Source organism: Balaenoptera acutorostrata, chromosome 2 (genome assembly GCF_949987535.1).
Source record: "Balaenoptera acutorostrata chromosome 2, mBalAcu1.1, whole genome shotgun sequence".
Classification (NCBI taxonomy): Eukaryota; Metazoa; Chordata; class Mammalia; order Artiodactyla; family Balaenopteridae; genus Balaenoptera; species Balaenoptera acutorostrata.
Genome location: NC_080065.1, coordinates 2,217,728 through 2,238,595, shown reverse-complemented (window position 1 = coordinate 2,238,595; position 20,868 = coordinate 2,217,728). Strand labels below are relative to the sequence as shown.

Below are 20,868 nucleotides of genomic sequence, written 5' to 3'. Positions count from 1 at the left end.
AGAAATGCTGACTGTAGTTTCAGGGGCCCTTGAGGTGTTCACTGACCTGAACTTGGGGCAGAATCCCTTACCTGTTAGGAATTAAACCAGGGGAAGTGGGTGGGAGGAAGGGGCTCCAGAGGGAGCCCACCCCTTGTCTCCTCTGCAGTTGTACTAAGAGCCCTGTCAGCAGAGGGCACTGCCTTGTTTACTGCTCTGGGCACCTGGCCTGGCTCACACGCAGCATCATCTTGGGAACCCTGTGGGGTCTGTGAAGAGAGGCCCCCAGACAGGCAGCCCAGCCTCCAGGGACACGCTGTCCGATAACCGCTTCTGGATTCCAGGCGGGGGTGTGGGCTTTTAATTCAGCCTTCTCATCCAGCCAGTGTGCCTTTGACCACCACTCTCCCCTCTCTGACAGCCGCGCTTGCCTGATTCAATGACGGAAACCCTCCGCCCGTCCCCTAAACCCCCAGACTCCAAGCCGCACCGTCCTGGCCCACTTCAGAGCGGCCCAAAGCAGGCGGGAAGCAGCCCCGCGGCTCCCGCCTGCCTGGCACCAGCCCGAGTGGCGTGCGTGTGCCGTCGCCTTTCCTGCCGCGTCCTGCAGCGCGGGCGATCACGCCCACTCGGCACGGGGCGGCGATGCGCCTAAGGGTACGCAGCGACAAGGAGCCAGCGCTGGGTTTCGAACTCGGATCTGGCTGGTTCCGCACCAGCGCTCCCGGTGCCACGGGCCATCCTAGACCTGGCACGCCTGGAGCCCAAAGGCCTCGGTCTCCTGCTAGAGCTGCCCCTGGGACCTCAGGGAGAGGGCCAGGCAGGAGGGCCGTGCAGTGATGGCCCACGTCCTGGCTGCGCACTGTTGCCCAGTCCTGGGCCTTGGTTTTCTCGTCTGTGAGATAGGTCAGCAGCACCTCCCTCAGTGGGGCGCTGTGACGATGAGATCAGAATCCGTACGTGAGCCTAGTGGCTGGTCCTAGAAACGCCCGCCGTATTTCTCCAGCTCAGTGGAACCCTGAGAGCCAGTGGCCCAGACCCTGGGGCCTGTCAGAGAGGAACACACCAGGCCCAGCTGGGGTGGCTGGGGGCCCTGGACAGGATACTGGTTAGAGCGAGAGGAGCAGCAGGGCTCCTGTGTACAGGGTCAGCTCCCTGCGCCCCCGCAGCCTCCACAGCAGCCAGACCCGGGGACCGGAACTCGGCCCTCCTCGGCAGCCCGGAGAGGAGGATGCAGCTGGGCCGGCCGGTGCAAGCAGGGCAGCTCCCCCTGCTTCCCCAGACTTCCTTCTTGGCTGGCAGCTCCTCTACCCCAGTCTTCGGGCTCCTGTTCTAGGAGCTCCTCGTGGGCGGGCTCTTCCCTCTCCTCTTGTAGAAATGCGTGGAGCAGGCTTTTCATCCCCGCCCCCATCTGCTTTTCTAGCCAGCCAGCCAGCCTGCAAATGTTTGATGAGCAAGCGCTCTGCGCGGGCCCTGGGGAGCCTTCGGGAACTGTCGTCTGCCAGGGGGGCAGGGGGGCCGTTGTCACCTCCGTGTGGGGTGCAGGCTGCAGCCGTGTGCTGGAGGGGTGGGGTGGTGAGCCCCGGGACAGGGAGGGAGGGCTGCGGCTACCTTGCGATTTGTAACGCGGAGAAACGCAGAGGTGTGGCCTGGCGTCGTGGTTACAGGGCTAATCATTCCCTCCTCAGGGGTGGCTGCCTGGAGGGCTGGCTCTGCTGGTCTGCAGATGCTGGCGAGCAGGGTGCGAAGTTGGATGTAGAATAGAACCTCTTAGGGCAGGAGTAGGACCCGGAGCCTGAGGAGGGTTCACTGTGGGCGGGGCTGGGTCCTCACCAGCCAGGCAGATTCTCTGGGCGACCCACCCCATTAGATGGCTGCAGGGCCTGGGAGCAGGAAGCCCAGGAGTAAGAAAGGGCATTAGAGCAAAGCCTGCGGCTAAGAGTATAGGCCTGAGCCCCGGGGTCCAAATCCCAGGTCCCCCATTTACTGTGGTGTGACCTTGAGCAAGTTATTTAACCACGGTGTGCCTCAGTTTCCCCAGCTGTAAAATGGGTGTAGTATTTACATGTTACAGTACATTTTACTGTAAAAGTAACAGTGCTGGCCTCCTAGTCTTGTTAGGATTAAGTGAGTTAATACCCATCACACGCTTAGAACAGTGCCCAGCACCTAGCAGTGACCGTGTAGCACGTAGCAGTGACCGTGTATTGTTACACTAGAGCATGAAATTTTATAACTGAGTAAATACCCAGCCGTTAGTGTGAGATCAACATTGTTTGATTCAAGGTGTGTAACCTGCTCTTCTTAAGCACTGCATCCAGCCTCTCTCCTCGTAGGAGACACTGCAGTGCCTCCCAGCTTGAAGGTTCTCCGGGGGCACCCAGGGAATCGAGTAGTGACGCTGGAAGTTCTGCTGGGCCTGGGCCTGGGGCATGTGTCAGTCGTCTCCCTCACTGTGGAGCTCGGTGCCTGGCACAGTGGGCGTGGGGCGGGGGCCAGAGGGGTATCGGGGCAGGGCCGGCCAGCTTTGCAGGTCGACGTATCCGGGAGCCGCGGGTCTGTCCCACGCTCGCGCATCCGCTCTAGGCCATCTACCTGCGCACCTTTCCCACTACTTTTCCTGACTGACTCTTACTAAGGTTTCCAGGGCCAGCTGGGCCAATTGCAGCTGCCTGTGTGGTTCAGAGAAAGGGACAGGGTGACGGAAGGAAGCTCCAGCTGCTCCTGAGACGCGGCGAGGGCCCCTGGAGAGCCGGCCTTGGGTCCGGTCCCCACTGCTCACCGCAGGCTGCTTGGCCCCCACAGGTTCCATATTTCGGAACTGCACGCAGGGCGGCTGGTCAGAGACCTTCCCCAGGCCCGACCTGGCCTGTGGGGTCCACGTGAACGACTCCTCCAACGAGAAGAGGGTAAGCCTGCCAACACCTCCCTGCGGGGCAGAGGTGGCTGGGGGAGGAGAGAGTGAGGCTGGCTCAGGGCGAGGTTGGGCACCCCGGGCTGCCCCTCTCAGCCCCACACCCTCCTCGCTCCCCTGGGCTGGATGAGCCCGCTTCCCCTCCCTGGTCCACCAGCCCAGAGGTGGTGGTGCTGAGGAGCACGGCACAGTGAGAACCGCCACGTGCCATCGGGACGCTGGGGTCGGGCAGGCGTGAAACCCGAAGAGCAGAGACTGGGGCTAAATGCTTGGGGTCCGGTGGTGAGTCTGAACCTGCCTGTGACCTTGCGGGTTGGGCAGGATGTAACTTCTCTGTGCCTCAGTTTCTTCATCAGGGAAATGGGGTTAGTAATAGTCCTGACCTCACAGGCTCGTGAAGCTGTGGAAGTGCAGGCAAGGGTTCCTGGCCGCAGCGCCTGCTCACAAATGTCCCTTCTCAGAGGAGCCTCGGGCTCCAGAGGCAGGAGAGCCCGGCGGTGGGCAGGCCTGGTTTGAGACAGGACGCTGGTGCGGTGGGCTCCCTGAAGGGGCCGTCTGGTTCAGAGCCCTTCCCGAAGGAGATGGAGTGGGGCCTGACGTGGAGGATGGAGTTTCTTCTCTCCCAGGTCTTATCATCCAGTTAGGGAAGACACATGAGGTCTTCAGATCCGATGGGAGTAATTTAATAAGGATACCTGTGGTCTTGGAGGGCCAGTGGATGGGCTCTGACCTCTGTAGATTACCATTTCTGTCACTGGCCTATATGAAGACAGGAGGCTTACGTGTATCACGTTTGTAAAGTCCATAAGATTAAGAGGGATCATTTGTATAGTGGGTGGCAGGACGGAGGTTCGAAAGTGACAGAAATTTCCAACTGGCTTCGTAAGCTAACGTGGCTCACGTAGCTGGGGATGCGGAGAACGGGCCTCAGGACCCTTTCGTGAGCAGTACCCCAAAGCCACCCAGGACCAGCTTCTTTCTGTCTCTCCTCCTGCTAGCCTGGTGGGTTATCCCAAGGCTGGCTCGCTTCCTGTTGTCAGGTGACTGCCATTGGTGACTGTAGCGCAGACTCCCCAGGCCTGCCTGTCCAGCAGGAGGGGCGGCCTTACTTTTCTTGCTAACAGCAAGAAAGTTTCTTATGCAAGCCGCCAGCAAGCCTGTCCTCACGTCTCACTGGCCCAACGTGACTTGAGCCTGTCCACCTCCAGACCATCCCTGGCAGAGGGTTGGGACACGTGCTTGGCTTGGACCAGCAGTTCTCAAACTTTCTGGCCTCGGGATCCTTTTACACCCTTGGGAGTTACTGAGGGCCCTAAAGAGCTTTTGGTTTTGTGAGTTATGTCTGTGAAAACCACATATAAGGACTGTTGGCTTAGACTAACCAGCTGGGCAAGCACGGAGCCCAGGGCCTTAACCGTGTTATTCACGGCCGGGTTGGAACTGTAAAATGCCAGAGGAAGGAGCAGAGATTTAACAAAGATAAATGTGGGCTTCCCTGGTGGCGCAGTGGTTAAGAGTCCGCCTGCCAATGCAGGGGACATGGGTTTGAGCCCTGGTCCAGGAAGATCCCACATGCCGCAGAGCAGCGAAGCCCTTCACCACAACTACTGAGACTGCGCTCTAGAGGCCGCGAGCCACAACTATGGAGCCCGCGTGCCACAACTACTGAAGTCCATGCACCTAGAGCCCAGGCTCTGCAACAAGAGAAGCCACCGCAGTGAGAAGCCCATGCACCACAACCAAGAGTAGCCCCCGCTCACCACACCAGAGAAAGCCAGCGTGCTGCAACGAAGACCCAACACGGCCAAAAATAAATAAATTAAATAAATTAAAACAAAGATAAATGCAAAGTTCTGGACTTAACTCAGAAAATCAGTTGTCTAAAATAGTAAAAAGAAGACCTACCGTGGCTTCAGCTCACATAAAAAGATAAAATCGAATCCCTAAGACTGGTGGAAGGGTTTCCAGACCATGAGATTCACTGTGATTCACGGGTCCTTAAATACCAGTCCACAGACAAGCGCAGACTTTGTCTTTTTTTTTTAATTTTTATTTTATTTTTGGCTGTGTTGGGTCTTTGTTGCTGCACGTGGGCTTTCTCTAGTTGCAGCGAGCGGGGGCTACTCTTCATTGCAGTGAGCGGTCTTCTCATTGTGGTGGCTTCTCTTGCTGCAGAGCACGGGCCCTAGGCGCTCTGGCTTCAGTAGTTGTGGCACGCGGGCTCAGTAGTTGTGGCTCGCAGGCTCTAGAACGCAGGCTCAGTAGTTGTGGTGCACGGGCTTAGCTGCTCCACGGCATGTGGGATCTTCCCGGACCAGGGCTCGAACCCATGTCCCCTGCATTGGCAGGCGGGTTCTTAACCACTGCGCCACCAGGGAAATCCAAGGCTTGTGGGATCTTAGATCCCTGACCAGGGATTGAACCCAGGCCCTTGGCAGTGAAAGCGTGGAGTCCTAACCACTAGACTGCCAGGGAATTCCCACAAACTTTTTCTTTTATTCTGAGAATTTAATCATCCTTTCTTAGTGTTGAAATGTCTTTTTCTCTTTTAATCAAATGATGGTGAAAGTATGTATTTGTTGGTTGTCTTTTTGCAACTTCCTGACTTGGCCCACACCAATTGCCAACAGTGGACAGATTAGCAGAAAGACCAGGCAAAGCTGCCACTTGGGTAAAAAAAGTGGAGTTTGCTTACCGAGAGCAGAGGTTAGCAAACTAGGGCCCTTGGGCCAAATCCAGCCCACCATTTGCTTTTGCAAGTAAAGATTTATTGACACAGAGCCACACCCATTTGCACTGTAAGGGCAGAGTTGAATAGTTGCAAAAGAGACCGAATAGTACCCAAAGCCTAAAATGTTTCCCGTCTGTCCCTTTATGGAAAACGTCTGCTGTCTCCTGATGCAGAGGATAGAGGAGGAGGGGGCCCAGTCGAGACACACAGCAGAGAGATGGGCAGCTTGATCCAGGACAGGCAGCAGCCCTCTGGGGGGCAGGGGGTGCACAGCTGCAGAGGTTGAGGCCTGGGGCAGAGGTCACATCTGGCTTCCTGGGAACAGGGCTCTTTTGGGGTCAGATCTTACAGACAAAGGCGAGCTGGCCAGGGCGTCCTGAGGGTGACCCGGCAGACAATAACCCAGCCACAGGACAGCACGGGATGCTCAGTCCGGACCCTGCACGCTTGTCACCCCATGCCTCCTCACGCTGCCACAGGCTACCCGATGTGCTCCTGACCCGGGGCTGCAGACCCAGGCGTCCCCGGGGTGAGGCCGACGCCCTCAGCTGTGGGACACGTCCCTCACGTGACGAGATCCTAGGCTGACACGTTGCTCCTCCGGCCTTTTGACGTTTCACTGCTCTTTGGCGTCCCCAAGCCTAGGAACCATTCACCAATGCAACCTCTGCCGCTGTGTCTCCCCGCTCGTTGCCGAGAGGCGGCTTCCGGCTTCCGGGGTCGCAGTCGCCTCAGTGCCGAAGCGCAGGGTCACATGGCGGCCGGCCGTCAAAGGTTCCCTCTGCTGCCAGGAAACTCGGTCCGTCTGAGTCCAGTGGGCTTTGTGGTTACTCCCCTACCCCTGGGGCTCGCAGTGAGGTCTCAGGCGTTTAGTACTCGGCTTCCCTAAGCTTGTCTGTTTCCTGTAGGGTGCAGTGTAGCCAGTTCAGATGACAGTCACCTTCCCCCCGAGGTGCTCCACTCTACTAATGCTCCTCTTAAAGTAACATACCCAGACCTGGACCAAACACTCCAGACGTTCCAGCGTGGCCTGCTGCACAGCACTGCATTAATGTAACTGAGAAGAGACCTAATTGTCCTGGCAGCTACCCCATACCCATACCTCACACCGGCACTGTCAGACTGCTGCCTCAGACTGAACGGTGGTTGGGGGGGTAGAGGGTGGAGATGGGGAAGAATCAACATGTGCTGCGTGTCTTCCAAGTGCCAGGCATTGTCTAGGTACTCTACCTGATACCCTATTTGTTCTTCCAAAAAACCTGCACGGTAGATATTATCCCCATTTTGCAGATGAGGAATCTGAGGCTCAGAGAAGTTAAGTAATTTGCCCAGGGTCACACAGCTGGTGAGTAGTAGCAGTCCTGGGTTGGGAACCCTTGTCTCTTGGCTCTGAAGCCTGTGCATGTTCTCTCTGCATACACTTCTTTAATGCCATGGAGCTTGGGCCACTCAAACCTCAAGGTCATTTTCATATGAACAGCTGTCAGGTTTCCCCAATAGTATTCTTGTGCCTGTGGTTCTTTGTTTTTTATTACCCTTTTCTTCTGGTTATAAGATAGTACTTACCCACTGAAGAAAAATGAAAAGTACAGAAAAAAATACAAATGAAAATAACGACTCTATCCACAAGTTTATACTCCAAAGTTAACCACTAATAATGTCTAACACACCTCATTACAGTCTTGTTTCTGTGTGTGTATGAGATTGAACCACATGAGATGGCCAATATGCGGTCTTTTTCGATGTACAGAAAAGGGCAGTTTCATACAATTCAACTTAACACTTTTTTTACTTAAAGCAGAAATCACACTGTACGTGTAAAATTTGTATTCTGCCTTTTCAGTTAACATTACATTATGTCCTGACATCTTTTAAAACTCTTGGTAAGCACCATTTTTTAATGCAGTCTAACCTTTGGATTTAAAAGAATTTAGTTAACTATTCTTCTGTTGTTGGACATTTGTGTGTTTTTCATCAAAAATGGTTCTTTGATGAACATCTTTATATATAAATATGCTTTTATATTTCTGATAATTCTCAGAATTAATTCCTAGAGGTAGAGGGGCGGTCAGAAGGAATGCATGTTTCAGAGGTTCTTGATACATGCTACTTTCCAGAGAGACTGAACCAATTTTCACTCCTACTATACCCTCACCTACATAGAATATTAGTACTTTTAAATATTTGTTAATTCGGTTGGTAAAACAAAAAAATGGTATGGCATTATTGCTTTACTTTTTATTTCCTTGATTCTTTTTAAGACTGTTGTACAATTTGTTTTTTTTTTTTTGAACCTTAAAAATACAGGTCTTCACATTTATTTCTATATGTCACATTATTCCATTCCATTGAGATCTTCTTGAATCAAAGATGAGCCAATAGTGTGAGCTGGCTGCTGAACAAGTAAATGACTGCTCGGCTGCATTAATAAGGTGCAGTGTATAGATCAGGGGAAGTGATGGTCCCACTCTGTTTCTTCCTGGTCAGAGAATGCATCTGGAGCTTTTCAGCTATCTGGTTCTGGGTGTCTTGTTTAAGAAGGACATTCACAAACTGGAGCATATTAGTTGAGAAACATGGTGAAGGGTTATGGAAAGAGATTAAAGACACAGGGAATATTTAATGCCCAGATGATAAGTGGGGGGCAGATGGGCAGAAGAATTGTATTCAGAAAGGACAGTCCTCTCTGTAGAATCTTTGTCACTCTTCTATAAGTCTAAAGCTATTCTACAGTGAAAAATTTATTTTTAAAATAATAGTGGGCTCTAGGTGCAAGACAAATTCAATTTATTTTCAGTGACTCCAGAAGAAGAAAAGGGACCAATAGGTACAATTTAAAGGTAATAGATTTTAGATTCACTTGAGAAAAAATTATCTAATACTTTGCACTGTTGTATACCCAGTGACTTCTTCAAAAAGCAGTGAGCTCCTCATCCCTGGAGGTATTCAAGCAAAGGCTTGAATTCAGGGTGATGGTCAGGGGCCCTGTGTATGGGATAGAAGTTTGAACTGGTATCAGATGATCCCCAAGGTCTTTTCCCAAGCCAAAATGTCGTGAGTCTATGAATGTGTGTCCTTGGGGTGTGAACAGGATAGCGGTCAGAGTTGAAGGGGTTTCGGCAGCCTGGAGCAGGTACACGCTGTGGCAGAAAAGGGCAGGTGCAGCCAGGTGGGCGGGCGGGGCTGACACAGTCCTCTCTCTCTGCAGTACGAGTACCTCCTGAAGCTGAAGGTCATGTACACCGTGGGCTACAGCTCCTCCCTGGTGATGCTGCTGGTTGCCCTCAGCGTCCTCTGTGCCTTTCGGTAAGAGCCCGCTGCCAGCTCTCCGTCCTCCCAGCCTTCCCCGGCACAGACTTCGGGTCTCTTTTAATTGCTCTGACCAGAGAGAGGAAGGTCTGGGTGGGCCACTTTGTCCCCTGTTGATCTAAAGCTTACCTGTGGCAAAACTTTGAAGTTTCTGTGACCTCGTTCATTCCTTTATTCATTTGACATTTACTGAACATCACTAGAACTTACTGCACCAGTTGCTTTACATGTATCATTTCTAATTTTCACACAATGCTGGGAGATAGGTATCATCCCCATTTTACAGGTATATTAGCCAGACTCTTGGTTGCAAGAAACAGAAATCCACCTTAAAACACCGTAAGAAAAACAAAGGTGACCTGATGCACATACTGACAAGTTCAGGGGCATCTGGCTTTAGGTGTGCCTGGATCTAGGTGCTTAAAGGTATCAGCAGAACTGGGTCTGTCTCCTGCCATTTCTTCACCTTGCATTGGCCTCAGGCAGGCTTTACGCGGGGCTGGCACAGACAACCACCAGCAGCTGCAGACGTACATTCTACCAGCTCAGCGACACCAGGGCCAAGAGACCCCCTTCTCCGTTAGTTGCAATGAAAGTCCTGGGGGAATTCTCATTGGCTGGCTTGGGTCACATGCCCATCCCTGAGCCAATCACTGCAGCCAGGTATGGAGCTCTGATTGGTCAGGTCTGTCATGTGGGTAGAGGTAGCATATTCCCCAACCAGAGCTGGGATGCACTCCCCATAAGAAAGCCTGGTTCCTGAAGCGAAAGGAGGGGAGCAGTTAACAGACTTCTGTCCCTACAGCAAGGGGGAAACCTAGGCTTTGGTGGTGAAGGGCTTGCTCTAGGTCGAGTAGCTGAAAAGTGGCAGAGCCCGGGTCTGATTTCTCCCCACAGCCTGTGTTCTTTCTGTGCCACTTGCCCCCTTCCCCACCCCCTTCTGACAATTCTGGGAGCTGGAGGTGGTGGTCGGGGCAGAATAGGATCTCGCCCTTATAACCCCAGCTTTTTTTTTTTTTTTTTAATTGCAGCACGAGACAGAGTAGTCTGGGCACCTGGGGGCCTGGGTTCATTCAGGTTCTGCAAACAGGGAGATTTAGAGAGTTGTCACGTCCAGGGCCTGGGTTTCCGTGGTGCGTGGGGTGGGGGGAGGGTGGGCGGCTGAGCCCTGGGCCCCTCCGGCTCTGACCCCTCCGGCCCTGCACCCTCTCCCTCCAGGAAGCTCCACTGCACCCGCAACTACATCCACATGCATCTCTTTGTGTCCTTCATCCTGCGTGCCCTGTCCAACTTCATCAAGGATGCCGTGCTCTTCTCCGACGACGACGTCGCCCATTGCGATGCCCACAGGGTAACACGCCTGCGTGGCCCACAGTGTGGCCAGGCCTGCCTGCTCCCCTGCTGCCCCCGCCGTCCCTGCTGAGGCTGCACTTAATGCCTAGAGTAAAGGGGCCAGCGCTGGGGAGGTTCAGGGAGTCTCATGTCCCCACATGCACAGTCTGGGACCCATATGAAAGCAGTTTGTCGAGAAGCCCATGGGGCTGCTGTTCAACTCCCAGTGTCCCGGAGTGGATTAGCCATTCTGGGAATTAGACGCATAGCAATCCCCTCCTTTCCCTGCTCCTGCCAAGTCCCAAATGTAGACAGATGGTTAAAGCTAGAGGGTTGGGGTTGTAGAAAGAAAAAGGTGAGCATATGCTTGTGTGTCTGCACACCCAGAAGTGCAGTAGAACAATCGTTTTGTTAAATCTAACAACCCTCGTCCTCCTTCTGAAAGCTCAGATGAGTCTTCGTTCATTGCAGCATCACTGTGTACCAGTTGAGGATCCCTTTCACTGTACGTAGCAGAAAACTGTACGTCAGTGCCTTAAACAAGTGGGGGTTGTCCCCACAGAAGCGGTCCACAGACGGGTGACCCAGAGGTGGCTCAGTGGCTCCACGCCGTGACGGACACGGTCCTTTTCCCCTTCTGCTCCGCCATTCCTGATCCCACGCTTTACACTGCATGTTAGCAACGTGGCTGCTGCAACCTCAGGCCTCACCCCATGTTCCAGGCAAAAAGGAAAGTCAAGGTTAAACTTTTTTTCTCTTTGGGAGGCTTTGCCTCTTCCCAAGACTATGTCCACGTCTCACGGGCTAGAACTGTGTCATGTGACAACATCTAACTGCAAAGGAAGCTGGGAGATTGAGTATTTTACTATCATAGTCTCCACAGCAGAAGCCAGCAAGGGAGAAGGGGATTGGAAATCGAGATTGGTTTAGTCAGCCTGCCCGCCACTTCCCACCACTCACATCTGTAATTGCTCACAGATCTGTCAGGTTTGCCTTGCTTATAGTTTTCCGTGTGCGTGTGTGTATGTGTGTGTTTTCTGACTCAAGACTGAGAGGTCCCTCAAGCAGGGCCCCTGTGTCTCAGGGAGATTTCCTGGGAGTCAGAAGACAGATTCAGGCCCCACCCCATCACTGACCAGTGGAGAAGTCCAGCAGTGCCCAGCAGGGAACCTTTCCAGGGTCTACTAACCCGCAGACTAACGAGCCAGCCACAGGCCATGCCTGGAGTCGGAGTGTCTGGGAGGCCACAGGCGGCCCTGGGCACTCCTCCACCGTGGACATGGACGTGACCTGCGCTCTGGGCAGCAGCCCTCGGGCCATCCCAGGAGCTGTCCTCTCCTCAGGGAACCGCGCGGTGAAAGGAGAGGAGGCCCTCACGGTGCGGGAATGGGAGCCGTGCTGGCGTAGAAGCCTCGGCCCGACAATCCCACAGGCGTAGCTTCCAGGGATCCCGGCGAGGCACAGGCCTGCCACAAGAGTCACAGCATCAGGCAGGGCCAGCCCTGGCACCCCCCTGGGGTATTCAGAGGCCTGCAGTCCAGACGCAGTGCACCAGGCAGGGTCGTGTACTCTCATCAGTGTTGGCTTGTCCCTTCTTCATCTATTTCCAGGAAAACTAAGCCTGGAAAGGATTTTATTAACCTTTTGCTCAGAAATCCCTTTCCCTCTCTAGGCCTCAGTTTCCTTATCTGAAAAATGCCCTCATTTGCTACTGGGAATTGGGCGATGTCTGACCGTTTGACACTTGGCAGCCGGTTCCAGAATTTGAATGCCGTTCCTGCTGCTGCAACAGCCCTTTGGCCATCTTGACCAAGCCTGCTGGCCTGTGGATTTCCACTCTAGAGAACTCTATGAGCCTGGTCTTCTCATAGCGGAAGGCCAGAGGGGATGGCCGTGAGCCCCAGAGGCTCGCTCCTTGGCCTGGCTGCTGACCCCTACCGCACCCCACCTCTCCTGGAGGGAAGCCCAGGGTCTCCAGCCTGGGACTCAGCTGCCTCTCCTTGCAGGTGGGCTGTAAGCTGGTCATGGTCTTCTTCCAGTACTGCATCATGGCCAACTACTCCTGGCTGCTGGTGGAAGGCCTCTACCTTCACACACTCCTCGTCATCTCCTTCTTCTCAGAAAGGAAATGGCTCCAGGGATTTATTGCCCTCGGATGGGGTATGTTTCTCCAGGGGTACGGTGGCTGCATGCTATGTGGGAACGGGCACTGAGGCAGAAGGAGAAGGGTGTGGGTTCCAGTATCAGCTCTATACTTAGTTAAGATCGTGAACTTGTGTGATCTTAGACAAGTTGCTTGATGGTTAACTCTCTGGCCTCAGTTTGTCTGTCACATGGGAAAAAACAGCTAAAACCTAGCCCCAATTTCTGGCATCCAAAGCCTTTTACAGTTTGATACCCCCAACACTGTTGCCTCGTCTTCCCCAGACGTCGCATCCATACGTCCTCATTCCTGCTTCCTTTTGTATCAGTTAGGGTGCTTTTGACTGTGGGTATCAGAAAACCTGCCTTCGATAGGCTTTAAACATCAAAGGAATTAATTGGTTCGTATAACTGACGAGTCCAGGGATTACCAGCTTCAGGTGAGGCTGAAGCTAGCAGCTCAGCGTTTCTTTTTGTTTTTCTGCTTTGCCGCCTGTGACGTCAGTGTTATCATTAGGTGCTCCCAGTGTAACTGCCAGCAGCTCTGGGCTTCTTCCTGGCTTCACTGTTAAATCTGATGAAAGAGAGAGGCCGTGTCCAAGCACTCCCAGCAAATACTCTGAGATTCACTCTGATTGGACCAGCTGAAGTGTTATACACATCCTTGAACCAATCACAGGGGCCTGAGAGAATGGAATACACTGATTGGCTTAAGCTACTCAAACCACATAGCTTCCCAAAGGAAATTCAGGATTCAGTTTCTAGGAAGGAGGGGAAATGGTAGTAAGGCAGCTAACTGCAGGCCCCACTGCTTCTCTTCCCCCTTTCCTTTCTGGTCCATGAAGATGATAATAATTCTGATTTCTTGAGCACCTACCGTATGCCAGGCTTTGAGCTCAACACTTTGCATGCATTATTTAATCATCACAACAACCTCCAGAGGCCTCTTAGAGGAACCTTGGCTCAGAGACATGACATAACATGCTCAGCTCACACTGTAGACAAGGGTAGAACCAGAATTCAAACCAAGGCCTGTCTATTTGCAAAGCCCCTTAACTCTTATTCTGCCATAAACAAACATCCATCTATCCATCCTTCCATCCATCCGTCCATCCCTCCGTCAGTCCATCCACCTATCCATCTCTCCATCCATCCCTCTATCCATCCATCCATCCATCCATCCCTCCATCAATCCATCCACCTATCCATCCCACCATCCCTCCATCCATCCCTCCATCCATCCCTCTATCCCTTCCTGCTTCCCTCCCTCCCTCCATCCATCAATTGTTCATTTGATAAACATATGTAAGTTACCCACTGGGTTCTAGACAGAGTCAGGTTTCTGTGAGTGACTCACAGGCTTACAGGGGTAGTCATGTGTAGTAGCCATTAGCTTCATTTACTTTCCTCTTGGTGCCTTTAATTAAGAAGTGCTCCTGCCAGGAATGCCCTCCACTGTCTTTTCTGCTTGTCTAAATCCTTATGTGCAAGGGCTCTGTCTCCTCATCAGACCATCAGGGAAGTTGCCTGAACCAGCAGAGTCCACTGAGCCCTCCTGCTTCTGAACTCTGGCAGCCTGATTAGCACATGACCCTCAGTCAGCAGGAGATGTAGGGCTCTGCAGATCTGGATTTCCACATAGGCCAGTAGTTCCAGGGAGCCTGGGACAAGGGGCTTGCCTTACGCTGCTGACTCTGCCCCAGATGCCCCCACTGTCTAGCCAACTCACTGGGCCTTGACTCCCAGATCTGCCAGGATTTCCCTGTATGAACATGGACAGTTTTGTCATCTATAATGTCAGGATCATAATTTGCTGAACTTTCTTTGAGCACTTCTTTGTGCTCAGAAGGGCTTACGGAGATTACGAAAGCAAAAACAAAAATGGTTCCATCGCTCCAGGGGTTTGTAGTCTAGCAAGGAGACAAAAGTGCATTGTGATAATATCTCCATCACGGGTTTTTAGGAGGTTTAAATGAGATAATGAGAGCCTTCTTTTCTTACTCAAATATATTTTTTTAATATTTGTTTATTTAGCTGGCTGCACTGGGTCTTAGTTGTGGCACACAGGATCTTTAGTTGCAGCAAGTGGGATCTTTTAGTTGCAGCATGTGGGATTTAGTTCCCTGACCAGGGATGGAACCCGGGCCCCCTGCATTGGGAGTGCAGAGCCTTAGCCACTGGGCTACCAGGGAAGTCCCTCTTCCTCAAATATTTATTGAGCATCTACTATATGCCAGGCCCTGGGGATAGAGCAGCACATTAAACAGCAGGGGTTCCTTCTCTCTGTGCCTCTCTGCCTGCACAACCCCCAGGGGACATGAAGGGACTCAGGAAGGTCTAAAGCTGTCTGCGAGAGGCTCTTGTCTTGCAAAAGCAGCGCCCCTGCCTCAGTTTGTACTCACCCCCCTCCCCAGAGATAGGTTGCTGGAATGAGTATGTGGCCACCATAAAACTTTGCAAAAAAAAAAAAAGTTTTTTTAAAGTAGGAAAAGAAATTACCGTAGTCCCATCTGTTGAACATTTTCTGGGGTTTCCTTCCAGACTTCTTTTATACTCCCAGTTTTTCCCACATGGTTGCAGTCATCCTGTATGTAGAATTTTGGATCTTGCCTCTTTCCATGAACACAGAAGCATGCTCTGTATTCTCTCAAATCTTCAGTAAACATTTTTAACCACTGTGTGGATGTATGTAACCAAATACCTATTTTTTGGATGTTTAGGTTGTTTCTCATTTTTCACTGTGATAAATAACACAGTGAGGAATACTTCTGTGGGCAAAGCTTATTCCATGTGTAATAGAGAATCCTGGAATTGGGACCCCTGAGTCAGAAGGCACAAGCTTTTGAAGTTTTTATTGCTTATCCAAAGCTTTTACTTTCTCAAGGTGGCTGGGGTGTCAGTCTGTGCCCAGGAAAGGTGGTGCCTCTGGCTTGTATAGGAGCTGCGTCAAACTCCCATTCACTGAGGGATCTCAGACTGGTGGTGCTCCAGCTGGAGCTGCGTTGGAACCACGCAGAGGGCACGTCAACCTGGTTGCCTGGGCCCCGCCCCACAGCCTCGGTCCAGTGGGCCAGCGGTGGAGCCTGAGACTCTGCATTTCTAACCAGGTCCCAGGTGATGCCGATACTGCTGTTGCAGGGACCACAGTGAGAACCACGACTTAAGCCATTATCCGCTTTTCAAACTTTTCCACCGACTCACTGTTAAAGATGTAAGACAAATACTCATAAACAGGTGGCCCTCAGAATCCATGTTTGCCCAAAGTACCCGCAGTTGAGGCAGAGAATTTTTTTTTATCAAAGCCATACGTGTACTTGGTTTAAAGAATTAAATAGAACTACAAGTCTAAAATGAAAAAACAAACAAAAGCAAGCAGCTCCTGAAGAGGCTCCCACTTCTGCCACCAGATGTAACACCCTCCAGCTCTTTAGCTGCTCCCCTTGATATCTGCTCTCATGTTTCTAAACAGTATTCTACTGTGTCTTGATTTGTCCATCTGAGGCACTGTTTTTTTTTTACTGTCTATTCACATCCTTGGCCCGCTTTTTAAAAAATATTTATTTGTTTATTTGGCTGCATCGTGTCTTAGTTGTGGCACGCAGGATCTTCGCTGCAGCATGCGGAATCTTTTTGTTGCGGCGTGCGGGCTCTAGAGCGCACAGGCTTAGTTGTCCCTCCGCATGTGGGATCTTAGTTCCCAGACTAGGGATCCAACCCGCGTCCCCTGCGTTGGAAGGTGGATTCTTAACCACTGTACCGCCAGGGAAGTCCTGAGGCGTTATTTGTTGACTCCTTGTGATTAAAGGGAAGGGTATAAAATTTTTCATCTGCCACCTCCATCCTCCCGTTAGAGTCTTTCACAGTTTGGGGCTAAATCACAATATTCAATGTATATATCATCATGTCTATGTAGATATTGTTTACTACCGAGCCAACTGGTGTACATTGATTTTACTTCCAGTATTTAAGTTTTTATATTTTATGGAGTCATTTTTTAATTTAATTTTTATTTTATTTTGGAGTATAGTTGATTTACAATGTTATGTTAGTTTCAGGTGTACAGCAGAGTGGATCAGTTATACATATATCCACTCTTTTTCAGATTCTTTTCCCATATAGGTTATTACATAATATTGAGTAGAGTTCCCTGTGCTATACAGTAGGTCCTTTTTGGTTATCTATTTTATATATAGTATTGTGTGTGTGTTAATCCCAAACTTATGGAGTCATTTTTTATTGACTCATTTTGTGTTGCTGTCATTAATTCTCCCAAATTCTCAACAGAACTGGAAAACCCTCCAGTGCTGGTTCCCCATCATCAAATGCAACAACGTGAAGTCTATTAGTTCCTATTTGTTTGGTTTATTCCTGCTGTATTAGTGTCCTAGGGATGCTGTAACAAGTTGCCACTTGTCTTAAAACAACAGAAATTTATTGTCTCCCAGTTCTGGAGGCCAGAAGTTCAAAGTCTGGTCTTGGCAGGGCTGATTCCTTCTGAGGGCTCTGAGGGACAATATGCTGTATGCCTCTCCCCTTGTTTCTGGTGGTTGGTGGCAGTCTTTGGCCTTCTTTGCCTTGTAGGAGCCTCACTCCAATTTCTTCCTCCATCTTTACATGGTCTTATTCCCTCTATGTCTCCTCTCTGTGTGTGTATCTCACGGCCTTCTTAAAACGATGCCAGTTATATTGGATTAAGGTCCTTATAAGTATGACTTCATCTTAACTAATAACACCTGCAAAAACCCTATTTCCAGAAAAGGTCACATCCTAAGGTTCTAGGGATATGAACCTTTGGGGGGGGGTGCTGTTTAACGTGATACACCCACCCATGTTCTTTCTAGAAGAGCCTTCTGCCCTCCTGCTCTATTTGGGCTGGTCATTCTCTAGACTTGCTCAGCTCCCTTAACCTTCAGGCTGAGATTTCCTTTGTTTTCCTCCACGAATCCTATTCCTTGACTTCTTGTCTGCCTCTCTTTGGTTTACTGTCCAGTCGTGTTGGAGCACATCCTCCAGTGTCTGTCTTAACAAAGAGTGCATGGAAGCTACATTTTTTTTTTTTGGCTGTGTTGGGTCTTCGTTGCTGCACGCGGGCTTTTCTCTAGTTGCAGTGAGCGGGGGCTACTCTTCGTTGCGGTGCGCGGGCTTCTCATTTGCGGTGGCTTCTCTTGTTGCGGAGCACAGGCTCTAGGCTTGCGGGCTTCAGTAGTTGTGGCGCATGGGCTCAGTAGTTGTGGCGCACGGGCTTAGTTGCTCCGCGGCATGTGGGATCTTCCCAGACCAGGGCTCGAACCCATGTCTCCTGCATCGGCAGGCAGATTCTCAACCACTGCACCACCAGGGACGTCTGGAAGCTACATTTTTTTGCATTGCATATCTAAACATATCTTTGTTCAACTTTCATGCCCTATTTGTAGTTTTGCTGGGCATAGAAATTAGGTTGACAGTTATTTTTCCCCAGAATTTTGAAGGCCTTCTGTTTTGGCATCTGGTGTTATGCGACATGCCATGTCATTCTGTTTCCTGAGCCTTTTTACTCACCTCTGTATAAGCTGTAGAATCTGTAGAATCTTCTCTCTGTCTATTGTGTTTTGAAATATCATAGGGATTGCCCCCATGCAAGTCTGTTTTCATCCTTTTGCTGGTATGTGGTGGTCCTTTCATCTGGAAACTCACATCCTTCATCTCTTGGACAGTGTTCTTACACGGCCCCTTTGATCACTTCCTTCCCTCTGGTTTTTAACCCTCTCTTTCTGAGACTTGTAATCAGTTGGTGCACCCCCTGGAACTGGCTTCTAATTTTCTCGTCTCTTTCCTCTTACTTCTCATTCCACGCTTTGCGCTCTGCTTTCTGGGCAGTTCCCGGTCTTTATCTTCCATCCCATCTATGGAATTTTAAAAATCTTGATCATCATATTTTGAATGTCCAAGCCCTCTTCCTTATTCTCTGAATGCTCCCTCTTTTCGGCATCCTGTTTGTGTCTTGGAGAAGTAATCGTCCCTCTAATCTCGCTGATGATATTCCTTGGAATTGTTTTGCTCAAGTTCCTCGTACAGCCTGTATGGTCTATTTCCTCTGAGTTCCTTTTCTCTGGTTGTTTTGGTCCTTGTCTTTTATGTAATCAGCTTTCCTCAGATGTTGATGACCTTGACTATTCATATTTAAGAGTGAGTCACTTCGGTGTTGACTGAAGGCCCTCTGTGTGGGTGTGGAGGGGAGTGGGGGGACATGTCTCTCAAGGGAGACGGGGCTGGAAGTGGCCGCTGTGTTCGTGGGTCCTCAGCATCGGTACTAGAGGCCCTTTGTCTGGGGCTGTTTGGTTCCTCCAGGGAAGAATCCTGTCATCTCCTGCCTGGGGTGGGGTTTGGAGGGCTCGAGCAAGGGTGCAATCCCGGCTGTTAGAAGTCTGAGAACTGAGCAGCCTGGGGGTGGGCTCTTACCAGTCAGCGGATGACAGGCATGCCCATTAAAAATAGAATCTGAGCTGTATTTTATATAACTTAAAATTTTCTAGTAGCCACAGTAAACACAGTAAAAAGAAACTAATTAGTTTCATTAATTAGTAAAATTAATTTCAGTAGTATATTTTGTTTAACCCAATATAACCAAAATATTAACATTTCGATGTATAATTTTAAAAATCATTAATAACATATTTTACAGTCTTTTACTCTTGCACATCTTCCAAGTCTGCTCTCTTGCACTTGCAGCACGGCTCATCTGAGAGCAGCCACGTATCAAGGGCTCAGTGGCCACACGTGGCAGCACAGGTGTAGACCATCTCTTGGTCCCCGTGCCCAGCTGAGCACCCCTCCCACCCTCTGCTGGGCCAGAGCCCCATTCCCCCTGGCTCTGTTTCTCCAGAGAGTGCCCTTCTGTCGGGGATGAGCTCTTTGGCTGTAGGAGGCTGGTGCTGGCCACCTGGGGTGGTTCCGTGCTTCCTGTCTTCCAGCCCCACCCTCTCTCCTGCCTGCTGGCGTCCCGGGTGCCCTCACCACCGGGCCCAGGCGCCTTCCCAGCAGCAGCCCCCATGCCGCGCTGTGTTTCAGCTTCGTCTGCTCTGGGACATCAGTTACTGCTCCTCTGCCAGCTCCCAGGTTCCTAAGTGTGCTGACATCTCTCGTGCACTGTACCCTCCTTGCCCATTCTTTGTGCTTATGGGCTTGTAGCTTTTTTATTTCTTTACTCTCATGTTGGGGGGGTTTCAGTGAGAAACAGAGATAAATGTATAAGTTCAGTTTGTCATGTTCAGCCAGAAGTCAGGAAGTGTTCTTGTATTTTATCTTTAAATTTCCTGTGTACTTACAATTCTCTAGTCCAAAATGTATTTTTGTTTACATAACATTGATAGCTTACATTACCAGTTGAATGGCCAAGCTTTTTACAAACCAATATTCAAATAAAACTAAATGTTCTCCTGTGGCCTTGCATCCCCGCCAAATATCCCAGTTTGAGAAAAGGGCTCCACCAGTGGCCTCCACAAGCTTCATGGGCCTGCCCAGGGGCCCTGGTCCCCTCCCTTCTCCCCCGCAGAGGTCCTCTGGAATCTGGCCCAAGCTTCCAGAGCCCCCTGCCCCACCGTGGCCTTCAGGATCTGTCTGATCCTGCCTCCGTTCCCAGGGATTCCTTGGCACCCTTGAAGCGGGAGGCTGCAGATTTACACAGGATGGCAAGGGGGTTTCCATGGCAACCAGACCTTGGCACCTGCTTGCTCCCTGGCCTGGAATCACTGATTGTCCTGTCTCTCATAAGGGTGCTGAAAATTGAGTCCTCTCCTTTGTGCCCCCCCCTTTATTTTTAACCCTCAGGTTCCCCAGCGATTTTTGTTGCTTTGTGGGCTGTCACCAGACACTTTCTGGAAGATGTCGGGTAAGCTGGTGGACGGAGGGAGGTAACGAGGGTATATTTTATCTTGTCCAGCGCTTCCAGCAGGATGGCTCCTTCTTTGGAGCTGTTACCTAGGAGAGGCCTGTGTCTCAGGCCTGGGCCACAGGTGAGCTCTCTGCAGCGCAGGCTGCCAAATGCCCAGCCCTCCTGGGGTTGGCCAGCCCAGCCACTCTGTGGTTGGGTCAGGTACCCGACGAGAGCTGTGAAACACTGGCAGCTGCTCTAAGGGCCAGCCCAGCTCTTCCTCTCCTGGCAGCTCCCTCCTCCGACACGAGTGTGTGAGTCCCGCAGGCCCAGGAGAGCAGGAGAGCAGCCTTATAGCCCTGACGGGCACCAAGAGCTCTAGTCTCGTTCTCCAAAGACTTGGGCTCAGGGACAGGGTAAGCCCGGGGGTTCCTGGAAGCGGGCTCGTGGAAGGAAAGCATGGAAGACGCCTGAGAGGAGGTGCGGCAGCCGGGCCGAGGGGTAGGGAGGCCGTGTGTCATCAGTGTAATGACACAGCCAGGCCGGAGAGTGGACGAGGGCAGACGAGGCATGCATGCGTCTTGCAGTCCAATTCACTCCAAAATAATCCTT

At 51.2% G+C, this 20,868-nt stretch overlaps 1 protein-coding gene across 1 annotated transcript in view; it reads left to right on the top strand.

Moving 5' to 3' along the window:
- Positions 1–20,868, top strand: part of LOC103005092 (secretin receptor) — a 63,271-nt gene that overhangs the window by 29,952 nt on the left and 12,451 nt on the right. The window contains exons 4-8 of the mRNA XM_057539982.1: positions 2,785–2,888; positions 8,833–8,930; positions 10,152–10,284; positions 12,272–12,425; positions 20,214–20,274. Coding sequence (XP_057395965.1) covers positions 2,785–2,888; positions 8,833–8,930; positions 10,152–10,284; positions 12,272–12,425; positions 20,214–20,274 — 550 coding nt within the window. The remainder of the gene's footprint in view (positions 1–2,784; positions 2,889–8,832; positions 8,931–10,151; positions 10,285–12,271; positions 12,426–20,213; positions 20,275–20,868) is intronic.